Source organism: Pristiophorus japonicus, chromosome 6 (assembly GCF_044704955.1).
Source record: "Pristiophorus japonicus isolate sPriJap1 chromosome 6, sPriJap1.hap1, whole genome shotgun sequence".
NCBI lineage: Eukaryota > Metazoa > Chordata > Chondrichthyes > Pristiophoridae > Pristiophorus > Pristiophorus japonicus.
Window position 1 is genome coordinate 250593178 of NC_091982.1, and position 26638 is coordinate 250619815.

Genomic DNA, 26638 nt, shown 5'->3' on the forward strand with positions numbered 1-26638 from the left:
CGTGACAGCCCATCAGATTAAAGTCTGGACAACTAGAGACCCGCTATTGTCTCTAGTCAAGAAATGTGTCCTGAATGGGGACTGGGCAGCCACGTACAGGGCATGCCCTGAGGAATTTAAACCATTTCACATTCGCAAGGATGAACTCTCGATTCAGGCCGATTGCCTACTGTGGGGAAACCGCGTAGGCATGCCCCAGATGGGCAGAGAGGTGTTCATCAAAGAATTCCACAATGAGCACCCGGGCATTGTCATGATGAAGGCAATAGCCAGGTCACACGTTTGATGGCCAGGGATAGACGCAGATCTGGAACTTTGTGTTTGCAGGTGCAACACGTGTGCCCAGCTGGGCAATGCGCCCAGGGAAGCCCCCCTTACCCCCTGGTCCTGGCCCGCCAAGCCATGGTCACGCATCCATGTGGACTATGCAGGTCCTTTCATGGGAAAAATGTTTTTGGTTGTAGTAGACGCCTACTCCAAATGGATCGAGTGTGACATTTTAAATTCAAGCACATCCTCTGCCACGGTAGAAAGTCTATGGGCAATGTTCGCCGCCCATGGTCTACCGGACGTCTTGGTCAGCGACAATGGCCCATGCTTCACAAGTACTGAATTCCAGGACTTCATGGCAGGCAATGGTATCAACCATGTCAGAATGGCACCGTTCAAGCCGGCCTCAAACAGCCAGGCAGAATGAGCAGTGCAGATAATCAAACAGGGGATGCTCAGAATCCAAGGGAGTTCCCTACAAAGGTGCTTATCCAGCCTCCTGTTGGCCTATAGATCCCGACCACACTCGCTCACAAGGGTTCCACCTGCAGAGTTGCTAATCAAAAGGACGCTCAAAACCCGGCTATCCCTTATACACCCCACCATGAAAGAAATTGTCGAGAGCAGGCACCAGCCACAATATTACTACCATGACAGGAATGCGATGGCGCGATGTATTGATGTCAATGACCCTGTTTTTGTCCTCAACTACGCTGCAGGGCCCAAATGGCTTGCAGGCACTGTGATTGCCAAAGAGGGAAATAGGATTCTGGTAGTTAAACTTACCAATGGACAAATCTGCCGCAAACACGTGGATCAAACAAAAAGGAGGTTCAGCAACCCCATAGAAGAAGCAGAGGAAGAACACGATGTGGAGTTCACTCCACCACAGGTGACCGCACACCGGAACCAAAGGGAGGAGAGCCCAATCACTGTGGGCAGTCCGGACAGGCCTGAGGCACCGCAAACAGCAGACACTCAGGCCAGCGCCCAACAACCGGAGCCCCAACTCAGGCGCTCTACAAGAGAGCGTAAACCACCAAAGAGACTCAACCTGTGATCCCAATAAGACTTTGGGGGGGAGGTGATGTCATGTATTCAACCAGCATTGTAACCCATGTATAATCTGACCTAAGTTGTACACTGTGAGAACAATGACCACTAGGTGGGAGACACTCCTAACCTGGACCTTCAGGTATAAAAGGGGAAGCTCCACCCACCTTCATCACTTGAGTGCTAAGGAATAAAGGACAGGCCACAGACTGACCTTCTCTCAAGCATGGGCCTCGTGTGTATTTATACTGTATAGTAAGGACGTATCAATTCCAAAACTGGGAGTTGAGCCCATCAGGAAAGACTGCACAGGCTGGGCTCCTTTCTCTGGCAAGGAGAAGGCTGAGGGTGCTCAGAAAGAGGTCATGAAGGGTTTGCTAGGGTAAATTGGAGAAATATTTCCACTTGTGGAGGAGACCACAACTAGGGGTCATAAATATACGATAGTCACTAATAAATCCAATCGGGAATTCAGGAGAAACTTCTTTACCCAGAGACTGGTGAGAATGTGGAACCCATTACCACAGGGAGTGGTTGAAGAGAATAGTATAGATGCATTTAAGGAGAAGCTAGATTAGCACATGAGGGAGAAAGGAATAGAAGGATATGGTGTTGGGGGGTGACAGGAGGCTGGTGTGGAGCATAAACACCGGCATGGGCCCGTCGAACTGAAGGCCTGTTTCTGTGCTGCAGTCCCAATGCAAATTAATTTCTGATTTTTTTTCTGATCATCCATTTCGGGTTAATCTCAATCTATGCCTGCTGATCCCAAGTACATATCTATTCCATGTGTCCTTAGACTGGAGAACCTGGGATTGTTCTCCTGAGCACAGACAAGAGTAAGGGGAGATTGGCTAGAGGTGTTTAAAATCATGAAGAGTTTTGATGGAGTAAATAAAGAGACACTGTTTACTGTGGGGGGAGGGTCAGTAACCAGAGGACACAGATTGAAGGTAAGGACGTGTTTATTTGTAACACCTAAACACCTAACGCTCTGATTGGGCCCCCTTGATGACAAGTCCTGATTGCTGATTGGTTCCTTTGGAGGATAAGACACACCCAGCAGTTTTTCTTTGCCAATTCCAGACAGAACAGAGCTCACTTGGACCAGACTCACCCTCACGGGTAAAGACCTCCCACCCCAAAGAAGTTCCTGCCCATACCTCCACCCCCCTCCCCTGCCCAAGTTCCTGAACCCCCCTCCTCCCCCCCACCGGGTTCTTGACCTTCTCCCCCTACACAAGTTCCTCCCCCGCGGATTCATGACCTCTCCCCCCGCCATAGATGGGACATTGTGTGTTGGTCATGGATTGTTAACAGGTTTATTGGGTATGAAGTGAATAGTGACCATGTCGTGACTTCCAGATTTCATCCAGTCTTACCATCTGGATCACGTTCTCGCTCTCAACCCCACCTTTGGACCGGGATCACGTTCTTCCCCCACCCCCACTGTGCTCTCTGTACACTTCCCCCCCCCACCGAGTTCATGATCTCCCCTCTCCACCCCTTCTGATTTCCCCCGATCGCCCACTCTCTCACCCCCTTCAATCTCCCCCCCACGTCCCACTCACTCCCCAGTCTCTGTCCCTCGGCCTGTCTCCCCCCCTCTCTCTCCCTCGATCATGTCTCCCTCTCTCCTCTTCTCCCTCTCTCCCACTGATCCTCTCCCGCTGTCGCCTCCCCTTTCGATCCCAGCTTCGCCGGGGCCTTGACCCACAGAGCTGAACAAAGCCCGGCCCAAGCTGCACTGCATTGTGGGGCATTACGCATGTGCGGCCAGACCTCGGAGCCAGCATGCCTGCGCAGAAATGGATGGGTCCGATCGCGCACCTGCGCAGAAAGGGGCGGGGCCGATCACGCGCCTGCGCAGAAAGGGGCGGGGCGGGGCCGATCGTGCACCTGCGCAGAAAGGGGCGGGGCCGATCATGTGCCTGCGCAGAAAGGGGCGGGTACGATGGCACGCCTGCGCAGAAGGACATGGAAATATTTGTGCAGATAATCACTTCGTTGAGATAATTGGCAAAAGGACCAGAGGGGGAGATGAAGAGAGTTGTTGTGATCGGGAACGCGCTGCCTGAAAGGGCGGTGGAAGCAGATTCAATAATAACTTTCAAAAGGAAATTGGATAAAAACTTGAAGGGGAACATTTGCAGGGTTATGGGGGTAGAGCGGGGGAGTGGTATTGGTTGGATCGCTCTATCAAAGTGTCGGCACAGGCACGATGGGACAAATGGCCTCCTGTGTTGTATCATTCTATGATAAAGGTGTCAACTGAAACGCTATCAAGTTTAGTCTGATAACCCCATCAAAATATTTGCTTAATCTGGTCTCAGATTTCTTCAGCACTAGCCCTTTAAAGATCAGATAACGAACTCCTGGTTCTGGGTGTTTCTGAGTTTGAACCTGATCTTTCTGTGGTCGGTATCCCCTCGAGCTGCAAACACATCCCTTTCCTGTATGTTGCTTGGGTCAGTTGTCAAAACCAGGCGAAGTGAGTCCCGCCTCCCATAGTGACCCTGATGCACTTGGTAATGAAGCAGTTAGACCTTACATTGACAAACTCAAATGATCAAACTGCTTGAGTATTCCTTATTTATATTTGGTTGATTGAAATCAACCAATTATACTGGCTTTCCTGTCTGCACACCGTTCTTATCCCTTAGCGAAGAAAACGTCTCCGGTGGAGCTACCACTCGACAGCATCATCATCATCATCATCATCAAAGACAATCCCTTGAAATTGAGGAAGACTTGCTTCCACTCTAAGTGAGTTCTCAGGTGGCTGTACAGTCCAATACAGGAATTGCAGTCTCCGTCACAGGTGGGACAGACAGTGGTTGAAGGAAAGGGTGGGTGGGACCGGTTTTCCGCACGCTCCTTCCGCTGCCTGCGCTTCTTTTCTGCATGCTCCAGGCGACGAGACTGGAGGTGTTCAATGCCTTCCCGGATGCACTTCCTGCACTTAGGGTGGTCTTGGGCCAGGGACTCCCAGGTGTCGGTGGGGTTGTTGCATTTTATCAAGGAGGCTTTGTGGGTGTCCTTGAAACATTTCCTCTGCCCACCTTCGGCTCGCTTGCCATGTAGGAGTTCCGAGTAGAGCGCTGGCTTTTGGAGTCTTGTGTCAGGCATGCGGACAATGTGGCCCGCCCAGCAGAGCTGGTCGAGTGTGGTCAGTGCTTCAATACTGGGGATGGTTGGCCTGGTCGAGGACGCTAACGTTGGTGTGTCTGTCCTCCCAGGGGATTTGCAGGATCTTGCGGTGACATCGTTGGTGGTATTTCTCCAGTGATTTGAGGTGTCTCTGTACATGGTCCATGTCTCTGAACCATAAGGCGGGTATTACTATGGCCCTGTAGACCATGAGCTTGGTGGTAGAATTGAGGGCCTGATCTTCGAACACTCTTTTCCTCAGGCAGATGAAGGCTGTGCTGGACTGGAGGCGGTGTTGAATCTCATTGTCGATGTCTGCGCACATTCAGAGTCTGACCTCTAAGTTATAGTCAACATCTTCACCGAGGCGTACGAAAGTACGGGCCTTACACTAAACATCCAAGACAAAGGTCCTCCACCAGCCTGACCCTGCCACACAGCACTGCCCCCCAGTCATCAAGATCCATGGTGCGGCCCTGGACAACGTGGACCACTTTCCATACCTCGGGAGCCTCTTATCAACTCGACAGTACGCGCACAGCGGCAGCGTGGCCATTTTCATGTTAAAAAGAAAGGTTTTCATTTCTATAGCTCCTTTCACAATCTCAGGACGTCCAAAAGCGCTTTACAGCCAATTATGTACCTTTTGGAGTGTGGCTACTGTTGTAATCTAGGAAAGGAAACAGCCAATTTGTGCACAGCAAGCTCCCACAAACAGAAATGAGATAATGGCCAGATAAACTGCTTTTTTAATAATGTTGGTTGAGAGATAGATATTGTCCCCAGGATACAATTCTTTGAAACATTGCCGTGGGATCCTTTATTTCCACTTGAGAGTTCAGAAGGGGCCTTGGTTTAATGTCTCTCCTCACCCCTCCCCTCACGTCCCCTCCCGTCCCCTCCCCTCCCCTTCCCCTCCCCGGCCGTCCCCTCCCTTCCCTGCCCCTTCCCTCACCCCTCCCTTCCCTGCCCCTCCCCGCATGTTTATGTGCACACTGATTAACGAAAATATGTGCCTTCCTGTCTTCAGGTCTTTCCTCAAAAGTTACTTCCTGCTGCCACGATTTTCCTACAATTTGCCTGCTTTGAACACAGTGCACACAGAATGTCCGCTGCTCCCAGGCATCCAACTTTCTTTGGCTGGTGCATGCGGCAGCAAAATCTTTCAATTTTGTGACGGGTCCTGCATAAACTTTCAGAAAGTGAAGCCCTGAATAGGCCAAAGAGGAGGCCTCAAAATGTTTTAAAAACACGGGGAGCTTTATTCTGTATCCAACCCGTGCTGTACCTGCCCTGGGTGTGTTTGATGGGACAGTTAGTGTCCAGAATTTTTCATTCCAAGCACTAATATCATCTACATGATGAGCAGAAGAATCATTGAAAATAAGATTATGATGAAGAATCTTCCTAATGTCTCAACGGGAATGGACGGGGATTCACAGAACTGATGCTGTCAAATAAAAACTGGAGATTACTGTAAAACGGTCCAGGAGTTTGCTCAGAGGTGGATTTGTCTGTGAGATAACGTGAATGGACAGGAGGGGGCGCTGGAACACTGAGAGAGCCTCGGAGTCCGAGGAGACTTGGCATTCACTGGAACTCACTGAGAATTCTGCATAGTAACTGTACATTTTATCTGGGTGGATACTGAGCCACAGCTGTGGGGTCTGGCTGATGGCCATACGCTTTGAGGGTAGAGGGGCTACCACAGAGCCCAGAAGCTTTGTCACACTCCCTGTGTTTATTCTGACTGATACTAAACAGGGCTTCCTACATTACAGCAGTGACTAACTTCAGTACTTCATTGGCTGAAGCATTTTGGGATGTACTGAGGGGTGCAGAGAAGGATATTCTGTTATTCTTTTTATTCGTCCCGGGATGTGGATGTCGCTGGTAAGGTCAGCAATTATTGGCCGTCCTTACTTGCCCTCGGGAAGGTGGTGGTGAGCCGCCATTTCAGAGGGCAGTTAAAAGTCAAGCACATTGCTGTGGGTCTGGATCTGCCCTGGGAGTGTTTGACTGCTGACACCCATCACTTTGATTGATTAAAAAACTCAGCGTGGGCAACCCTTGCACACAATTTTCTCTTTATTTCCAGGTGGCAGGTGGGAGGAGGCTGGTGTGGAGTATAACCATCGGCACGGACCTGTTGGGCCGAATGGCCAGTTTCCGTGCTGTAAATACGATGTGATGCCGTGTAACATGTTCCCTGTTGCCCAGGAGGGTTGTTTGCTCTCCCGCCTCTTGCCCGGTGAGTGTACTGCTGAGTCCTGTGGTTCCTGGGGCTGTGTCCTGCTGCCTGTGCTGTCTACACCCGAGAGTCAATGGCGTACATCTTTCCTGTGGCAGTTCTGCCAGGCTGATACATGGAGTGATTCCTCCCGGAACCCATGTCTGTAGAAATAAAGAGTGCAGTTCTGGTCAGCACACACCCGATACTTTATTTAGAGGAACTAGCAAAGCCCTTACAGTGAGCGTGAGGAGACCCTGTTTTGGAGCGACCCGGGTAATGGACCTTCAAACAACAATAACAATTTGCATTTCGATAGCGCCTTTCACGTAGTAAACTGTCCCAAAGCGATTCACAGGTGCTTTATCAAACAAAATTTGAAACTGAGCCACATAAGGAGATATTAGGGCAGATGAGGTAGGTTTTAAACAGCATCTTGAAGGAGGAAAGAGAGGTAGAGAGGCAGAGAGGTTTAGGCAGGGAGTTCCAGAGCTTGGGGTCGAGGCAACAAAAGGCACAGACACCAATGGCTGAGTGATTATAATCAGGGATGCTCAAGGGGGCAGAATTGGAGGAGCGCAGATATCATGGGGGTTTGTGGGGCCAGAGGAGATTACAGAGATGGGGTGAGGGGCGAGATGATGGAGGGATTTGCAAACCAGGATGAGAATTTTAAAATCAAGGCGTTGTTTAACCGGGAGCCAATGTAGGTCATGGGCCAGTCAGAGGAGCACGAGGCTGGAGCTGTGGGCAAATCAAAAACAGCTAGCCACCACAGCAGCAGAATCAACAACACGGAGGTCGGAAGCGGGGATGGGCAAGGAGCGGAGGGAGGGACGGGCGAGGAGCGGAGGGAGGGACGGGCGAGGAGCGGAGGGAGGGATGGGCGAGGAGCGGAGGGAGGGACGGGTGAGGAGCAGAGGTCGGGACGGGCGAGGTCCGGAGGTCGGGACTGGCGAGGTCCGGAGATCAGAAGCGGAGAGGAGAGAATGGATGAGGCACGGAGGAGCAGAGAGGTCGGAGCATAGAGGTAGAGCCGTGTGGACAAGACCAAGGGAAAGTGCAGCACGGGCCAATAGCGAGGCTGTGAGGTCGTAAGATTCACGTTGCGTACTATGAATTGCAAATAGACAGAGATACTGTGGGAAGGAGGAAGGAAGAAGGACAGTAGGAGTACGTTTGAGTTTGTGTGTATGTATTGGTACATGCGGCACAGCCTGGTCTCCAGTCGGCCTGGATCCCCTTGCCACTGGACCAGGACCTCGCTCCGTCAAACCCGTGTGGTGGCTCGTGTGCAACGTTAATAGATTTCACTCACAGGCATCTTCCACCGCTTAAAATGAGTTCTTCAGTCACCTGAGAAATCATTTTTAGTGTGGAAGCAAGTCATCCTTGTCCCCGAAGGAATGCCGATGATGATGATGATGTAGGTCAGCGAGCACAGGGCTGATGGGTGAGTGGGACTTGGTGCGAGTTAGGACACGGGCAGCCGAGTTTTGGATGACCTCAAGTTTACGGAGGGTAGAACATGGGAGGCCAGCCAGGAGTGCGTTGGAATAGTCTAGAGGTAACAATTAACAACAACAACAACTTGTATTTATATAGCGCCTTTAACATAGTAAAACATCCCAAGGCGCTACAAAGGAGTGTTAAAAGATTTTTTTTTAATTTGACATCGAGCCAGATAAGAAGAAATTACAGCAGATGACCAAAAGCTTGGTCAAACAGGTAGATTTTAAGGAGCATCTTGAAGGAGGAAAGAGAGGTAGAGAGGCGGAGAGGTTAAGGGAGGGAGTTCCAGAGCTTGGGGCCCAGCCAGTCTGACAATTTAGATACCTGCCTGTACCCCTCCATCCCCCCCTCTCTCTCCGTCACTCTCTCTCTGTTTCCCCCTCTCTCTCCATCCCACTCTCTCTCATCTCCGTCTCCCTCTCTCTCCAACTCCCTGTCCGTTTCTCTCGCTCTGCTCTCTAACTTACCCTGTCCCCTCTCTCTCTCTTTCTGCCCCACTCTCTCTCGCTCTCTGCCTAATCTCTCTCCCTCTCTCACTCTCTGCCCCACTCTCTCTCTCTTTCTCTGCCCCACTCTCGCTCTCTCTCTCTGCCCCACTCTCTCTCTCTCTCTCTCCCTGTTTCCCCCCCCTCTCTCTCTGTCCTCCTCTTTCTCTCTCTCTCTCTCTCTCTGCTCCCCTCTCTCTCTCTCTGTCCCCCTCTTTCTCTGTCCCCCCCCTCTCTATCACACTCTTTCTCTCTCTTTGCCCCCCTCTCTCTCTCTCTCCCTCTCTCTCACTGCTCCTCTCTCTCCCTGTCCTCCCCTCTCTCTCTCTGCCCCTCTCTCTCCCTGCCCTCCCCCCTCTCTCTCTGCCCCTCTCTCTCCTTGTCCTCCCCCCTCTCTCTCCTTGTCTCCCCTCTCTCTCTCTCTCTCTCTCTCTCTGCCCCTCTCCCTGTCCTCCCCCCTCTCTCTCCTTGTCCTCCCCCCTCTCTCTCTGCCCCTCTCCTTGTCCTCCCCCCTCTCTCTCTGCCCCTCTCTCTCCTTGTCTCCCCTCTCTCTCTGCCCCTCTCCCTGTCCTCCTCTCTCTCTCTCTCTCTGCCCCCCTCATGGCTCAGTGGGTGTGAGTGCTGCTTGGTGATATCCTGAGCCTCACAAGCCAGGAAGGTTCCCAATCTATTCTCTGCGCTGTGTTCGCTGGGATGGTCAGGGGGCATTGCAGTTTATAAACGTTTCTTCTTGCGATGTGGGTGATGCTGGCAAGGCCGGCATTTATTGTCCCTCCATAGTTACCCTTGAGAAGGTGGAACGCTCCCTCGGTCCTGTCCCTCCGACAGTACAGCGCTTCCTCAGTACTGTCCCTCCAACAGTGCAGCGCTCCCTCAGTACTGTCCCTCCGACAGTGCAGCGCTCCCTCAGTACTGCCCCTCCAACAGTGCAGCACTCCCTCAGTACTGCCCCTCCAACAGTGCAGCGCTCCCTCAGTACTGCCCCTCCGACAGTGCAGCACTCCCTCAGTACTGCCCCTCCGACAGTGCACCGCTCCCTCAGTACTGCCCCTCCGACAGTGTGGCGCTCCCTCAGTACTGAGCCTCCAACAGTGCAGCACTCCCTCAGTACCGGCCCTCCGACAGTGCAGCACTCCCTCAGTACTGCCCCTCCGACAGTGCAGCACTCCCTCAGTACTGCCCCTCCAACAGTGCACCGCTCCCTCAGTACTGCCCCTCCGACAGTGCGGCGCTCCCTCACTACTGAGCCTCCAACAGTGCAGCACTCCCTCAGTACCGCCCCTCCGACAGTGCAGCGCTCCCTCAGTACTGCCCCTCCGACAGTGCAGCACTCCCTCAGTACTGCCCCTCCGACAGTGCAGCACTCCCTCAGTACTGCCCCTCCGACAGTGCACCGCTCCCTCAGTACTGCCCCTCCGACAGTACGGCGCTCCCTCAGTACTGAGCCTCCAACAGTGCAGCACTCCCTCAGTACCGCCCCTCCGACAGTGCAGCACTCCCTCAGTACTGCCCCTCCGACAGTGCAGCGCTCCCTCAGTACTGCCCCTCCAACAGTGCAGCACTCCCTCAGTACCGCCCCTCCAACAGTGCAGCGCTCCCTCAGTACTGCCCCTCTGACAGTGCAGCGCTCCCTCAGTACCGCCCCTCCGACAGTGCAGCACTCCCTCAGTACTGCCCCTCCGACAGTGCAGCGCTCCCTCAGTACTGCCCCTCCGACAGTGCAGCGCTCCCTCAGTACTGCCCCTCCGACAGTGCAGTGATCCCTCAGTGCTGAGCCTCCAACAGTGCAGCGCTCCCTCAGCTGCCCCTCCGACAGTGCAGCGATCCCTCAGTGCTGAGCCTCCAACAGTGCAGCGCTCCCTCAGTACTGCACAGGGAGTGTCAGTCTAGATTTTGCGCTCAAGTCTCTGGAGTGGGACTTGAACCCACAACCTTTTGACTCATCGCGCCTTGGCAAGAGTCAGCGACATCTGGAGAAGGGTGGAGTAATGAAGACAATTGACAGGATCCTACCTTTAAAAGGGTAGAGGCAACAGGTGAGCATGGAGCCTGAGAGGAAGCAGCCCATCGATCCAGCCATGCCCAGCCAGCAGGACCAGCCCCACTGATACTGCACGCCAAGGAAGACATTCTGAATGACCAAGGTGGATCGCTCCACATACACGTCGACAGCGTACCAAACCGAGCCGACCATCCCGGGAATCCCTGCCGGGTTTAATACAAAGTTAATGCGTTATTATCTGCTCCAACCACCACTCAAACTGAGACCGCATCCAATCTTATATATTCACTCTCAGGGTGTGGTTGGCATTTATCGACCATTGTGATTCCCATCGTTCGACCATCGGTGCCTTCAGCTGCCTGGGCCCCAAGCTCTGGAACTCGCTCCTTAAACCTCTCCATCTCTCTTTCCTCCTTTAAGTCGTTCCTTAAAACCGACCTCTTTGACCAAGCTTTTGGTCGCCTGTCCGACTAACTCCTCGACGGCTAGATGACAAATTTTGTTTGATGATGCTCCTGTGAAGCGTCTTGGGATGTTTTACTATATGAACGACGCTATATAAATAAAAGTTGTTGTTGCATCCCTAGTCCCTAGTTGCCCTGAGAAGGTGGGGGGGGGCGCGGGGGAGGGGGTCACCTTCTCCTTGAACTGCTGGGAGCGGGTTTAGCACAGCTAAAGGGCCATTTCAGGGGGCAGTTAAGAGCCAACCACATTGGTGTGGGTCCGGAGTCACATATAGCCCCAGACCGGACGAGGGCAGCAGGTTTCCTTCCCTAAAGGGCATCAGTGACCCAGATGGGTTTTTATGACAATCCGACAGCTTCATGGAACTGCCGCGGTGCAATTTGAGCTCCCGTTCCCTGGATTACTGGAGCAATTGACTCACATCATTTCTTGACTGAGCGACCACGGGTGACTGGTGCTTACGAGGTCCTTGCCTGTCTGAGAGAGAGCAGAGGACACGGGGGTGACACCTGGGAGGCCGCTCCCTTTGGTGCTTTAATGGGCATCGCAGAGCTGTGAGCACTGGCGGGATGTCAGGTGGACGTAAAAATCCCACGGCAATATTCGAAGGAGAGCAGGGGAGTTATCCCCGGTGTCCTGGGGCCAATATTTATCCCTCAATCAACATCACTGAAAACAGATGATCTGGGTCATTATCACGTTGCTGTTTGTGGGAGTTTGCTGTGCAGAAATTCGCTGCCGCGTTTCCCACATTACAACAATGACCACACTTCAAAAAGTACGTCATTGGCTGTAAAGCGCTTTGGGACATCCTGAAATTGTGACAGGCGCTCTATAAATGCAAGTGTTCTTGAGATGGAAGCAGCAGCTGTTGATTGGGCTCGAGTCCCCTCACGGGCCAGGCAGTGTGAAGACTCCTACCTCCGATCAGTAAGGTAATCCCTGCCACAAAACAAATCCTCAGCTTGATGGCCGGGTCATCCTTGAGGAACTTGATGCAGTCCAGACCGAGGATGAGGATGATGAAGGCGAATCCGGCCAGGATATCTGCAGTGATCATCAGAGCTCGTGTCAACACCAGCTTCACTGTGTGAACAGACGCAGAGGGTTAGCGGAGCGGAGCAACACTCGGGCAACGGCTCCATTCTGCTCCTTGAGAAGGCATACCAAATACTTGCCTTTATTAGCCGAGGCATGGAATACAAGAGCAGGGAGGTTAAGCTTGAACTGTATAAAACACTAGTTAGGCCACAGCTGGAGCACTGCGTGCAGTTCTGGTCACCACATTACAGGAAGGATGTGATTGCATTAGAGAGGGTACAGAGGAGATTTACGAGGATGTTGCCTGGGCTGGAGAATTTTAGTGATGAAGAAAGATTGGATAGGCTGGGTTCGTTTTCTTTGGAACAGAGGAGGCTGAGGGAAGACCTGATTGAGGTGTATAAAATTATGAGGGGTCTGGATAGAGTGGATAGGAAGGACCTGTTTCCCTTAGCAGAGGGGTTAATAACCAGGGGGCATAGATTTAAAGTAACTGGGGGGAGGTTTAGAGGGGATTTGGGAGGAAATTTCTTCATCCAGAGGGTGGTGGGGGTCTGGAACTCACTGCCTGAAAGGGTGGCAGAGGCTGAAACCCTCACCACATTTAAAAAGTAGCTGAAATGCATTTGAAGTGCCGTAACCGACAAGGCAACGGACCAAGAGCTGGAAAGTGGGATTACATAAGAACATAAGAACATAAGAATTAGGAACGGGAGTAGGCCATCTAGCCTCTCGAGCCTGCTCTGCCATTCAACAAGATCATGGCTGATCTGGCCGTGGACTCAGCTCCACTTACCCGCCCGCTCCCCATAACCCTTAATTCCCTTATTGGTTAAAAATCTATCTATCTGTGATTTGAATACATTCAATGAGCCAGCCTCAACTGCTTCCTTGGGCAGAGAATTCCACAGATTCACAACCCTCTGGGAGAAGAAATTCCTTCTCAGCTCAGTTTTAAATTGGCTCCCCCGTATTTTGAGGCTGTGCCCCCTAGTTCTAGTCTCCCCGACCAGTGGAAACAACCTCTCTGTCTCTATCTTGTCTATCCCTTTCATTATTTTAAATGTTTCTATAAGATCACCCCTCATCCGTCTGAACTCCAACGAGTAAAGACCCAGTCTACTCAATCTATCATCATAAGGTAACCCCCTCATCTCCGGTATCAGCCGAGTGAATCGTCTCTGTACCCCCTCCAAGGCTAGTATATCCTTCCTTAAGTAGGATTAGGCTGGAGTGATGTTTTTCAGCTGGTGCGGACATGATGGACCGAATGGCCGCCTTCTGTGCCATAAATTTCTATGATTATTCCTTGCCCAAGTCTCACCGGCATCCCCAGCAACCCCTTGAGAATGGATCCCGGCTGCAAAAATCCTCCAATTCGATTGGGGGGCCCAGGAGGGTTTGGATGGTTTGTCTGTAATTTGACGGTCTGCACCGGGACCGTAAGCAACGGCTGGTGGTGTGAAACAGGTGGCTCCAGATCAACCACCCGACTTACACCTCACGGGAATTTCTGATCCATTGCAGTCAATGGAAAGTTGCGCCAGATATTGTCACGTTGCTCTGTAACTTTGCCTCTGTGATGTCAGAGTCCTTGGGGCTGAAATTGCCCACCGCCAAAAACGCGGCGCACTTACCGTGTTTCAACTGTTTTCACCACCGCGGTGGATGTGGTAGCCTCTTGCGTGAAATTCCACTCTTTGGCTTTTATTTTCCCAGTGGACCGGAAGGCGATCATAATGAGGGCGGATGTGCGGCGGTGAGCGGAAGTTCGCAGTCTGGAGGGGCGGAAATGGCGGCGGGTGGAGTGACCGCCGCTGTCAGTCAGCAGCGTAGCGCTGATGATGTCGTCATGGCGCTGCGTCACCATGACTTCCCCTTCACTTAAAGGGGAGAGCCTGCACGATTCATTAAGTTCGGTCCACTGGGCCACCAGGGAGGGTTTCGGCCGGGCCAGCAGCCTGGCAGTCGGCCGACAAAAAAAATACAAGATGGTGGTAGTGGCAGTGCGCCGTGCCCGTTAACGGGAGCCACACCGCCATTTTACAAGGACTACAGCCTCACTGCACCGACACAAATAGCTGCTGGTGGCACCACGCGGCGGGAGCAAGATTTTCTCGGTGCAATTTCGCCATCGGGGAGGAACATCGGCGGTGCGCACTCTGATGACACATTTAGGACGGATCGGCAGCAGCGGGGCGATAGTGTTGGGAGCGGGTCACCGCCCGGATACCGCAGGAGCGGAATTTCCAAAATGGCGGCATTCCACGAAACATCGGCGGCCATTGCACTCCGCAGTGTGGCCGCCGATTTCTGACAGTGATAGCCCTTAAGAGAAGGGGCAATTTCGACCCCAAGCCTGTATTTGTGGACTTGTAGTAATGATAAAGGGATTGCCTGCCCAGTGGGTGCGACACTAGTCTGTCGTCTCTGGGACCTTGTGTCAAATTCAACTCATTCCAAGCTCACATCCTTTCTGTGCATTGGCAGGAAGGACCTTTGTGAAATGAACTTTACTACTCTCAATTCAAGAACAGGAGGAAGCCATTCAGCCTCTTGAGCCTGCTCCACCATTCAATTAGATCATGACTGAAATGTACCTGAACTCCATTTACCAATCTTATCTCCATATCCTTTGATACCCTTACCCAACAAAATTCTATCAACACAAAAGCTAAATACTGCGGATGCTGGAATCTGAAATAAAAACAGAAAATGCTGGAAATCTCAGCGGATCATGTAACATCTGTGGAGAGAGAGTTAACGTTTCGGGTCGATGACCCTTCCTCAGAACTGGAAAAGTTCGAGGTGTAACAGGATTTTAAGCCAAGTGCAGGGGCAGGGAAAGGGGGAGGGGAGGGAAGAACAAAAGGGAAGGTCTGTGATAGGGTGGAAGGCAGGAGAGATTAGAGAGACAAAAGGGATGATGGTGCAAAAATGAGATGGTGATGGGACAAGTTAGGAAACAAAAGATGAGTCTAGATAGGGTATGAATGGCGGAATAATTGCCAGCTGACATGGGAAAGAGAAAAAAGGGGGAGGGGTTTGTAAAAATAAAGGGGAAAGAATGGTCTGAAATTGTTGAACTCTATGTTGAGTCCAGAAGGCTGTAAAGTGCTTAAACAAAAGATGAGGTGCAGTTCCTTGAGCTTGCGTTGAGCTTCATTGGAACAGTGCAGGAGGCCGAGGATGGAGAGGTCAGAGTGGGAGTGGAGAATTAACATGATAGAATTAAAATTCTATCAATCTCAATCTTGAACTTTTCAATTGGTTCACAGCCTTCTGGGGGAAGAGAGTTCCAGATTTCCACCACCCTTTGGGTGAAAAAGAGCTTCCTAACATCACCCCTGGACAGCCTGGCTCCAATTGTAAGGTTAAGCCCCTTGTTCTGGATTATGGAAATAGTTTCTCTGTATCTAACCGATCAAATCCTTTTAACATTTTGAACACCTCGATCAGATCTCCCCTCAAGGAGAAGCACAAAGCAACGCAGGAGGACACAGTCTAGGGATTTGAGGACTGGGAAGATAGTCCACTCCTGTGACACCTGCTCTGACCTCAGGCAAGAATATTATGTAAGGAGGTGGTACACCAACTTGTCATCTCCCTGAACCAAACCTGCAGCTCCATCCAAACAGTCGGTGACCGACTCTAGGCCACTGGATCCTTCCAGGCACCAGCAGGAAAGGACCATTCAGCCACCTCCACATCGTGTGTCCAGTTCAGCCCCTTCTCACGGTACCAACTGGAACGGCAGGACTGTGGCATTGCTAATAGCGGCAAGGAAGCATCGATAGCACGGACACCCCCACTCATGCCCCTGTAGGTGAAAAGGACCACTCACCCAACACTCAGCCTATACGTGACCAACCCCTCAGCATTATTCAAGTAACCCTCAATCTCCAGAGACACACATGTAGAATCATATAACCTTACAGCACAGGAGGAGGCCATTCGGCCCAGCATGCCTGTGCCGGCTCTTTGGTAGAGCGATCCAATCAGTCCCACTTCCCCTTATCTTATGTATCCAATTCTCTTTTGAAAGTTACTATTGAATCTGCTTCCACCGCCCTTTCAGGCAGTGCATTCCAGATCACAACAACTCACTGCGTAAGAACTTTCTCCTCATCTCTCTCCTGTTGCTTTTGCCGATATCCTTCAATCTGAGTCCTCTGGTTACCGACCCGCCTGCCACTGGAAACAGTTTTTTCCCAGTTACTCTATCAAAACCCACATCTTGTTTAAGGGCAAGGTTGACTCCTGGGAAACCTGGATTCCCACTCGAGGTGTGCCTGATACACCTGGGCCAACCACAACACATGTTTGTGAGACAGAAATATAATCAAAGGGATCTTCGGCTAGGTGAAGTTTCCCGTGTTCTGGACACTTTGGTGGGGCTTTGCAGTATGACCTGAAGTGAGCTGGCAAGACAGCTGTAGTATGTTGGGCACTGCACAATATTCCCTTCGAAAGAGGCTCATCTAAGGAGAGCTGCACCAAAGGTGGCTCCAGGAAGAGACTGAAGGACAGCATGGAATTTATGTAGTATGACCACGGCCTCGCCATTCCCTATCTCTCTGTGGCCTCCTCCAGCCCTACAACCCTCCGCGATCTCTGCACTCCTCCCATTCAGGCCTATTGCGTATCCCCCATTTTAATCGCTCCACCATTGGCGGCCGTGCTTCAGCTACCTGGCCCATAAGCTCTGGAATTCCCTCCCTAAACCTCTCCGCCTCTCTCCCTCTCTTTCCTCCTTTAAGACACTCCTTAAAACCTACCTCTTTGACCAATCTATTGGTCGCCTGTCCTAATAGCTCCTTATGTGTCTTTATGTCAAATTTTAAGTACACAAGAACACGGGAAATAGGAGCAGGAGTAGGTCATTCAGCCCCTCGAGCCTGCTCCGCCATTCAATAAGATCATGGTTGATCTTTGACCTCAACTCCACTTTCCCGCCCGATCCCATATCCTTTGATTCTCCTGGAGTCCAAAGATATATCGATATCAGCCTTGAATATACTCAACTTTTGTTTTATAATGCTGCTTGAGACATTTTACCATGGCAAAGGTTCTTTAGAACTGCAAGTTGTTGATGTTGTACCAGACCTTGACTGAAGCGACATCTAAATAGTCAAATCTCCAGCTGTGACCCTTAGTGTAATTGCAAAGAGTTATTCACATTTCCAAAAATATGTATTTTATATAATTATTGTCCCTTTTCATCTGTTGGGCATAAAATCAAACCTATTGCACATAATATATTTATTAGTCCCTCAGGAAAACAACAGTGTTTTCAAATTACCTTTCAAATCAAAATAACGAGAAGAAGTTCTGATATTTCTGAATCCACAGCCCAAGTTCTGTTCCCCTGAGTTGTGTTTCACATTGTTCCCCTTTGCCTCGCCTGTTAATTCAATCAGATAATTCGAGCTCTTGGTTTGAAACTGTGAATTACAAGATCTGACAAAAAGGTGAAACTACCAGAAACTACCATGAGTAATCTCTTGGGACAGTGTAGAAGGAGCTTTACTCTGTATCTAATCCGTGCTGTACCTGCCCTGGGAGTGTTTGAGGGGTCAGTGTAGAGGGAACTTTACTCTGTATCTAATCCTGTACTGTACCTGCTCTGGGAGTGTTTGATGGGACAGTGTAGAGGGAACTTTACTCTGTATCTAACCCTGTACTGTACCTGCCCTGGGAGTGTTTGATGGGACAGTGTAGAGGGAACTTTACTCTGTATCTAACCCTGTACTGTACCTGCCCTGGGAGTGTTTGAGGGGTCAGTGTAGATCATTCACATCCGACCAGGCTGCTCTAAGTCGCAGATTCCTCTGCCCGTTCTCCCGGCAATGTCCATCTCATACGAGCCTCCCTTTGGGGGGTTGGTTTCTCACAGGTTTCCACAGATCACCCGTACAATACATTCCACCCAGCCTCCCTTTCCATTCACTTCAATAGGAGCAGGAGGAGGCCATTCAGTTCCGAGCCTGTTCCGCCATTCAATTAGACCATGGCCGATCTGTATCTTAACTCCATTTTCCCGTCTTGGTTCCATATCTCAGTGTTGACATTTTAAATTGACCCCCAACCTCACCAGCTTTTTGGGGGAGAGAGTTCCAGATTCCCACTGCACTTTGTGTGAAGAAGTGCTTCCTAACATCACCCCTAAATTGCCTGGCTCTAATTTTAAGGTGACGCCCCTTGTTCTGGACTCCGCGCGCCAGAGGAAATAATTTCTCTCCAACCATCCCATCGAATCCTTTAATCATCATAAACACCTTGATTAGATCGCCCCTTAATCTTCTAAACTCAAGCCTATTCCGTGGCACCTGTCCTCAGAATTTAACCCATTTAGCCCCAGTACGATTGTGGGACCACGGATGTCTGTGGAAGGATGAGCTCGAGGGGCCCAATGGCCTTTCACGGACACTCGTCTTTCTAATCTTTATGACGTTGGTAGTTTTCACATCACTTTCATATGGAGCGATGAGGGCTGATAACACTGGCCCCTGAAAGATTATGTGGGGAACAATCGGGACTAGGGGTAATTATACACTCCCACATGGTGCTCAGGCTCGAAGGCAGCACGGCTTGGAGAATTGACCCCATCGCCATCACTGCTCCTGAGTGTCACGCCGTCTGGGGAGGGCTCCTGTATAGAACGCTAGAAAAGGTTGCTGGATTGAAAGAGGCAGAAAGTGCCGTTAGTTTTCAGTAACTTAAGCCAGATAGTCATGATAGGGAGCTAAGGCCCACAACCAACCAGGCAGTACTCACAGGGATGCTCAGCCAGAATCGAATCGTAGTCGTCACACGTTCGAATCCCGTCAACTGTACTGGTGACACATTCCCACCACAGGCCTCGGCACTTCTGACTGACCTGAGGAAGTGAAGAGTAAAAGCTGAAGTGTGCATGGACCAAAGAGGAACCATTCTGTCTGAAGGATGGTCACCGACCCTGGGAATCCGGCCTGCCTACATTTACAAGACCAGGGGATTGGAGGGTTCAGTAACTGAGGCTCGAATGTGGGTCAGAGTTTGATCAATTGTTTTTGAGGGAGGTGTGAGGGGTCAGGGTGTTGTTTCACAGGACACAGGTTGGGTGGAATCTGCGACTGTGTCAATTACACAGTCTGTCAGGCACAATGAGCTCGATGGCCAGCGATATCTCTCAATCTGAACCTTTATAAATCACTGCTTCGGCCCCAGCTGGAGAATTGTGTCCAATTCTGGGCACCGCACGTTAGGAAGGATGTCAAGGCCGTGGAGAGCGTGCAAAATAGAGTTAATGGCCCCAGGGGATGAGAGACTTCAGTTACATGGAGAGACTGGAGAAGCTGGGATTGTTTTCCGTAGAGCCGACAAGGTTAAGGTGAAATTTAATAAAGGGGCTCAAAATCATTTTGATGAGTAAATGAGAAACTGTTGCCATTGCCAGGAGGGTGGGTAACCAGAGGACACAGTCTTAAGGTAATTGGCAAAAGAACCAGAGGCTAGATGAAAATTTTTGTTGCGCAGCGAGTTGCTGTGATCAGGAACGTGCTGCCTGAAAGGATGGTGGGAGCAGATTCAATAATAACTTTCAAAAGGGAATTGGATAAATACTTGAAAAGGAAAAAATTGTTGAGCTACGGGGAAAGAGTAGGGAGTGGGACTAATTGTGGGTGGTGGAGTGTGGGGAGTGTTTTGGGAAAATACAGTAGGCAATTTGCGCACAGCAAGCTCCCACAAACAGCAATGTGATAATGACCAGATAATCTGTTTTTAGAGATGTTGACTGAGGGATAAATATTGCCCAGGACACCGGGGATAATTCCCCAACTCTTCTTCGAATAGTGCCATGGAATCTTTTACGTTCACTTGAGAACCTCATCCGAAAGACGGCACCTTCGACAGTGCAGCACTCCCTCAGCACTGCACTGGACAGTCTGATTAGATTATGGGCTCAAGTCTCTGGAGCGGGGCTTGAACCCACAACCTTCTGACTCTGGCGAGAGAGAGTGCGAACCACTGAGTCACGACTGACACAGAAAGTGATAAAGTGAAACAAAGTGGTTTAAAAAGAATTGTGAAGCCTGTGAATCATTGGGATTTCTGGAGAGGAGGCCCCTGGGAATGTTTAACGTGACAGACCGCAGCGGGTATGGTCCTGTAATAGACTAATAATCTGGAGCTCAGATCCCAGGGCAGTTTGAGAATAGTTTAAAAATTTGGGGAAATAAAAATCTGGTCTCAGTAAAAGCAACCATGAAGCTGTTGGATTATCGTAAAAACCCAACTGATCACTCGTGTCCCTTTCGGGAAGGAAACCTGCCGCCCTTACCCGGTCTGGGCCTATATGTGACTCCAGACCCACAGCAATGTGGTTAACTCTTAAACACACTCTGAAATGGCCCAGCGAGACACTCAGTTGTACAAGGTGGCTCACCACCACCTTCTCGAAGACAATTAGGGACAGGCGATAAATGCTGGCCTTGCCAGCGATGCCCACATCCTGAGAATGAATTAAAAAAAGGTCTCTCTCCTGCACGGCTGTGTGGACTCACTGCTGCCATGCTTGGAGGAAATACAAATTTGAAGAAAGACTCAGAAAATTGGGTTTCTATTCGTTGTAACTCAAATTACAGGCAATATGATAGAAATGTTCAATGTTATGAAAGATAGGACAGAGTAGATAGCAGCAGACTGTTTCCAGCGGTTGAGGGGTCAAATACATGGGGCCATCGATAGAAGATTAAATACAACAACAACTTGCATTTATATAGCACCTTTAATGTAGTAAAACGTCCCAAGGCACTTCACAGCAGTGTTGTAAGAAAATATTTGACACCATGTAAGGTTACTAATCTCCAAAAAAACACAGAAGGGGACCATGAACTAAAAATTGATGAAACAAACTTTTGGAATTTAATACAAGCTTTTGGAATTAAACTGGACAATGGGAGCAAAAAGGTGCTAGCCTTAGGGCAGATGGTGACTCACCCCAATTAAGAAAATTCTGTGGTCAGGGACCAAAACTGACTTTATGCATAACAACAATGGAGTTGTTATATGAGGCCCTGGACTTGATTAACCAGGGTGGGGAAAAACAAGTCCACTGGAGTCGCCAAGTCTGCAAAAAGACCGGACAAAAAAGGAATCACCACAAGTTCACATTTTTGGGGAACGAGGTGGTAAGATGGGGAGTCATTTTGAGTCTCGCAGGCTCCGTGTGCAAACTGGGAACAGAAGAGTCCATTATTGCAGTCAATCAACCAGGATCACCACAAAGCAACGTATTGATACAAACACTTTATCAGAAACCACAGTGGCGGGAGATCAGTCAAAACATGGATATAACTATGCGAGCTAGAAGCAGTTCAACGCAGCAGTTGGACACTAGTCGAAAGAAGACAGAAGAAGTAGAAGGACACGTGCACGCACAGAAGGACATGTAGTACAGAACGTACATGAAAGGATCAGCAGTGCAGAGAATGGCCAGAAGAATAACCAACCGGTCACGGAACCAAAGATCATAAACTTACAAGCTTACAGGAAGGGTGATTGTACGTCTCTAGTCGATTTCTCTCAGAAGTCTATAGTTTGTTTTTGGTTTATTTTTTTCTGCATAATAAAACTGACACTGGGTTAAGCCTACATTTTGTGCCACATGTTGTCCTTTTCCCCTATAGGTTCTCAGTTCAAAGAATCAGGGTAGAGTGTAAAACAAATACAGGCCCCTACACCGAGCCACAGAAGAAATTAGGGCAGGTGACCAAAAGATTGGTCAAAAAGGTATATTTTAAGGAGTGTCTTAAAGGAGAAAAGAGAGGCGGAGAGATTTAGGCAGGGAGTTCCAGAGCTTGGGGCAACAGAAGCCACAGCCACCAATGGTTGAGCGATTATAATCAGGGATGTTCAAGAGGGCAGAATTTGAGGAGTGCAGATATTTCAGGGGATTGTGGGGCTGGAGGAGATTACAGATATAGAGAGGGGCGAGGCCATGGAGGGATTTGAAAATGCGGATGAGAATTTTGAAATCGAGGTGTTGCCGGACCGGGAGCCAATGTAGGTCAGCGAGGACAGGGGTGATGGGTGAGCGGGGCTTGGTGCGAGTTAGGACACAGGCAGCAGAGCTTTGGATGACCTCAAGTTTACGTAGGGTAGAACGTGGGAGGCCAGCCAGGAGTGCGTTGGAGTTGTCAAGTCTAGAGGTAATAAAGGCACGGATGAGGGTTTCAGCAGCGGGTGAGCTGAGGCAGGGACAGAGACGGGCGAAGTTACGGAGACAATGCAAGAGATTTAGAACAGAGGACAGGAGAACCTTCTTCATTCGGAGAGTTGCGAGGCTGTGGGATTCACTGCTAGGTTTAGTGGTTGAGGTAGAAACTGTGTCAGCATTGAAGATCAGATTGGAGAGGGGGATGAAGGAGAAGGGTTGAAGGGATGTGGGTAATAGAGGGTAAACGTGATTAGGATAATCTGATCGTGTGGAGGATAAATGCCAGCATGGGCTGGTTGGGCCGAATGGTCTGTTTGTGTGTTGTAACGTTGATGTAAAGTCCCGTCACAATCCCAGTCCAGTGAAAGGGTCACCGCCAAATATTGGTGATACAGCGAACTTGGCATAACCTTCGAGCTTGAAAGTACAAGGAGTTCTCAAGCACGTCTCATTCATTGAGGGAGGTAATAGCCCCAATCAGGCTGAAATCAGTAAAGTTAATGGGCATTAAATGGAGTTAATCATTGGTGTCCATACACTGCTTCTTTCAGACTGTGTGAGCAGCTGTTTGTAACACAGTGGGTTCAACATGCTCAACATTACCAAGCCCTGTGAGACTCAGCATTCAGCTCTATTACACACACAATTAACTACTTAATGATTGTGTACATAAAATTAAATATCATAGAATCTGCAGCACAGAAACAGGACCCTCGGCCCAACTGCTCCATGCTCCACTCGAGCCTCTCAACTGACAGAATCTCAATTGTTGACTTTAAACTTGGTCACATTGAGAATTAAACTTGAATCTGTGAGCCACAGTTCGCTCAGACTGAAAATACCAGGTTAAGCACCAAGGCATCAGGTAGTTTCCGTAGCTCCTCTGATTCTGTTCATGGAGAACTTCCAGATACCTCATCCTTTTACTCAGACTGTAGACGGAGCCCAGCAGTGGGTCCAGGAGCTCATGGTTATACTGCATTGAGGAGAAGATTTTGGCCCATTACAAACAGCTGATATCGTTGATCTGTTGCACCTATGTTCACAGGATCACAGAGAAAAAAAGACTTGCATTTATATAGCGCCTTTCACGACCTCAGGACGTCCCAAAGCGTTTTATAGCTAATGAAGTACTTTTGGAGTGTCGTCACTGTTGTAATGTAGGAAACGCAGCAAACAATTACAGCAAGCACAGCAAGCTTCCACAATCAGCAATGTGATAATGACCAGATAACCTGTTTTAGTTATGTTGGCTGAGGGACAAATATTGGTCCCAGGACACCAGGGATAACTCCCCTGCTCTTCTTCGAAATAGTGCCGTGGATCTTTTAAACCACCTGAGAGAGCAGAAGGGACCTTGAATTAACGTCTCATCCAAAAGGCGTAACCTCCGACAGTGCAGCGCTCCCTCAGTACTGTCCCTCTGACAGTGTGGCGCTCCCTCAGTACTGTCCCTCTGACAGTGTGGCGCTCCCTCAGTACTGTCCCTCCGACAGTGCGGCGCTCCCGCAGTACTGGCCCACCAACAGTGTGGTGCTCCCTCAGTACTGCCCCTCAGACAGTGTGGCGCTCCCTCAGCACTGTCCCTCCGACAGTGCGGCGCTCCCTCAGCACTGTCCCTCCGACAGTGCGGCGCTCCCTCAGTACAGCATTTGGAGTGTCAGCCTGGATTCTGGGCTCAAGTTTCAGGAGTGTAATTTTAACCCACAAACTTCTGACTCTGATTCAGTGCTACCCACGGAGCCACAGGTGAGGCCTACAGGTAATTTTAGATGAAGAATGCCCATCCAATCTCTTGCTTCTAGAATCTAAACCCCATCGTCTCCCCATTGGAGAATCTCACTGTTTCTTCAATGATCCCAGTGTTCCAGCCTTGCCATCCTGATCACCTATTCCATCTGCTGATCATCCTTTGTGTAAAGAAATACTCCCAGGTGTCTGCCTCAAACCTGCATTTTGCGCATTTTGCGCATTTTGCACCCTTTGCCCTTTGCCCTTTGCACTCTGGCCCATTGCACTCTTCACCCTGCCCAGCTCTCTGAGTAATAACAGCCCAGCTTTATAGTCTCTGTCCTGTTAAATATTCTCACACCGGTAACCAAAAAGAAGCTCTGGTTCACCAAAAGGGAACAGGCTAGTCAGAGAATCATCCAATCAGGGAATGAGCTGATCAGAAAATGATCCAATCAAGGAACAAACTGATCAGCGAATGATCCAATAGGAAAATGGGCTGAGCACATAACGATCCAACCAGGGAATGAGCTGATCAGCGAACGATCCAATCAGGGAACAGGCTGATCAACGAATGATCCAATCCGGGAATGAACTGATCAGCGAACAATCCAATCAGGAAATGAATTGATCAGCGAACGATCCAATCAGGGAACAAGCTGATCACAGAGCGATCCGATCCTCTGAGCAGTAAGTCCACTTCTGCATCACTCACACTCGATGTACTCTGAGATCAGTAAACCCACTGCTGGTTTAGCTGCACTGATTGATGAATTGTGCTGTCTATTCCACACCCATGAGGGAGCAGCCAAATTCCTCTCGGAGAAAGATCGCAACAGGAGGAGGCCATTCAGCCCCTCAAGCCTGTTCCTCCATTCAATCAGATCACGGCTGATCTGTATCTTAACTCTATCCACACACCTCAGCTCCGTAACCCTTAATACCCTCGACTAACAAAAATCAACCAATCTCAGTTTTAAATTAATTAACGGAAAGTTCGGGGACTCCAGTAAGGGCCATGCCCCAAGTCCCGTTGCACCTGTGTGACCCAAGTCTTTGACCAGACCCAGGAGAAGCCATCGCAGTCAGTTATTTCTCTTTTTTTGGGATCGATATCCAACATTAATATATTTGAGTCCATTTCAGAATTAAACAAACGTCCAGCCTGTCAGGTAAACATCTCTGAAACTCCTCCATGGGCTTGCACCGTGAAAATGTACAATTAGTTTGTGAGAAGCCGTGCCCCAGATATACCCCCTCCCCTCCCCCACTCACCCCCCACCGTCTCACCTCTAAGCTATCGTCTGCATTCACCATCCAGCAATCTGTCCAGGTGGCGACGATCAGGAACGCAGCAGAAACCAGGGAGAAGAAGAAAGCAAAGTACTGGAGCACTTCCATCATTGCAGCCGGTCTCAGCCTGGCCTGTTAGCCCGTGCTCAAAGGTCACAGGCCAAGCCGGTCCTCGCTGAAGCTTTGCTCGTCGCCTCCACTCGCACAACTCCTCTCCCCACAGCCTCTCGCACTGAGTGACTCTCACCAAACTCTCACCGGGCTGCCCAGTGACAGCATCACCTGAGCGGGGGCTGTGGCCAATCAAATCGTTCCCATTAGTGCAAACTGCACTTTTTTTTTTAAGAACCGGGAAAGCCAGCTTTGGGTCAAGGACATTGTATAGGACGACACGTGGGGGAGGAGCAGGAGAGAAGCTGGATAAACATAAGAACATAAGAAATAGGAACAGGAGTAGGTCATTTGGCCCCTCGAGCCTGCTCCGCCATTCAAGAAGATCATGGCTGATCTGATCATGGACTCAGATCCATTTCCCTACCTGTTCCCCATAACCCCTTCTCGGTTAAGAAAGTGTCTACCTCTGTCTTAAAACTTATTCAATCACCCAGCTTCCACAGCTCTCTGAGGCAGCGAATTCCACAGATTTACAACCCTCTGAGAGAAGAAGTTCCTCCTCATCTCAGTTTTAAAAGGGCAGCCCCTTATACTAAGATTATGCCCCTTAGTTCTAGGCTGCCTTATCAGTGGAAACATCCTCTCTGCATCCACCTTCTCAAGCCCCTTCATAATCTTATACTTTTCGATAAGATCACCTCTCATTCTTCTGAATTCTAATGAGTAGAGGCCCAACCTACTCAACCTTTCCTCATAAGTCAACCCCCTCATCTCCGGAATCAACCTAGTGAACCTTCTCTGAACAGCCTCCAAAGCAAGTATATCCTTTCGTAAATATGGAAACCAAAACTGTATGCAGTCATCATATCATCATAGGCAGTCCCTCGGAATCGAAGAAGACTTGCTTCCACTCTTAAAATGAGTTCTTAGGTTGCTGAATAGTCCAATATGAGAACCACAGTCCTTATCACAGGTAGGACAGACAGTCATTGAGGGAAGGGGTGGGTGGGACTGGTTTGCCGCACGCACTTTCTGCTGCCTGAGCTTGATTTCTGCATGCTCTCGACGATGAGATTCGAGTTGCTCAGCGC

At 49.9% G+C, this 26638-nt stretch overlaps 1 protein-coding gene across 1 annotated transcript; it reads right to left on the bottom strand.

The window, feature by feature from the left end:
- Positions 1 to 6623: 6623 nt before the first annotated feature.
- Positions 6624 to 25544, bottom strand: LOC139265460 (claudin-16-like). Its single transcript, XM_070882473.1, has 5 exons — positions 25431 to 25544; positions 18986 to 19088; positions 12089 to 12253; positions 10714 to 10905; positions 6624 to 6867 (listed from the first exon to the last, which is right to left on the bottom strand). Exons 1-5 carry the CDS (start codon positions 25542 to 25544, stop codon positions 6782 to 6784), a joined length of 660 nt encoding a protein of 219 aa, XP_070738574.1. The 3' UTR covers positions 6624 to 6781.
- Positions 25545 to 26638: the final 1094 nt, after the last annotated feature.

Bases quoted from the DNA above. Each gene is read 5' to 3' on its own strand.
- LOC139265460 (XM_070882473.1), bottom strand. From the start codon at position 25,544: ATGATGGAAGTGCTCCAGTACTTTGCTTTCTTCTTCTCCCTGGTTTCT. The intron at 12,254-18,985 runs GTGAGTACTGCC...CTGTTCACACAG, and splicing joins GATTCTGGCTGAGCATCCCT to TGAAGCTGGTGTTGACACGA. The intron at 6,868-10,713 runs GTAGGATCCTGT...TTATTTCTACAG, and splicing joins TTGCCTCTACCCTTTTAAAG to ACATGGGTTCCGGGAGGAAT.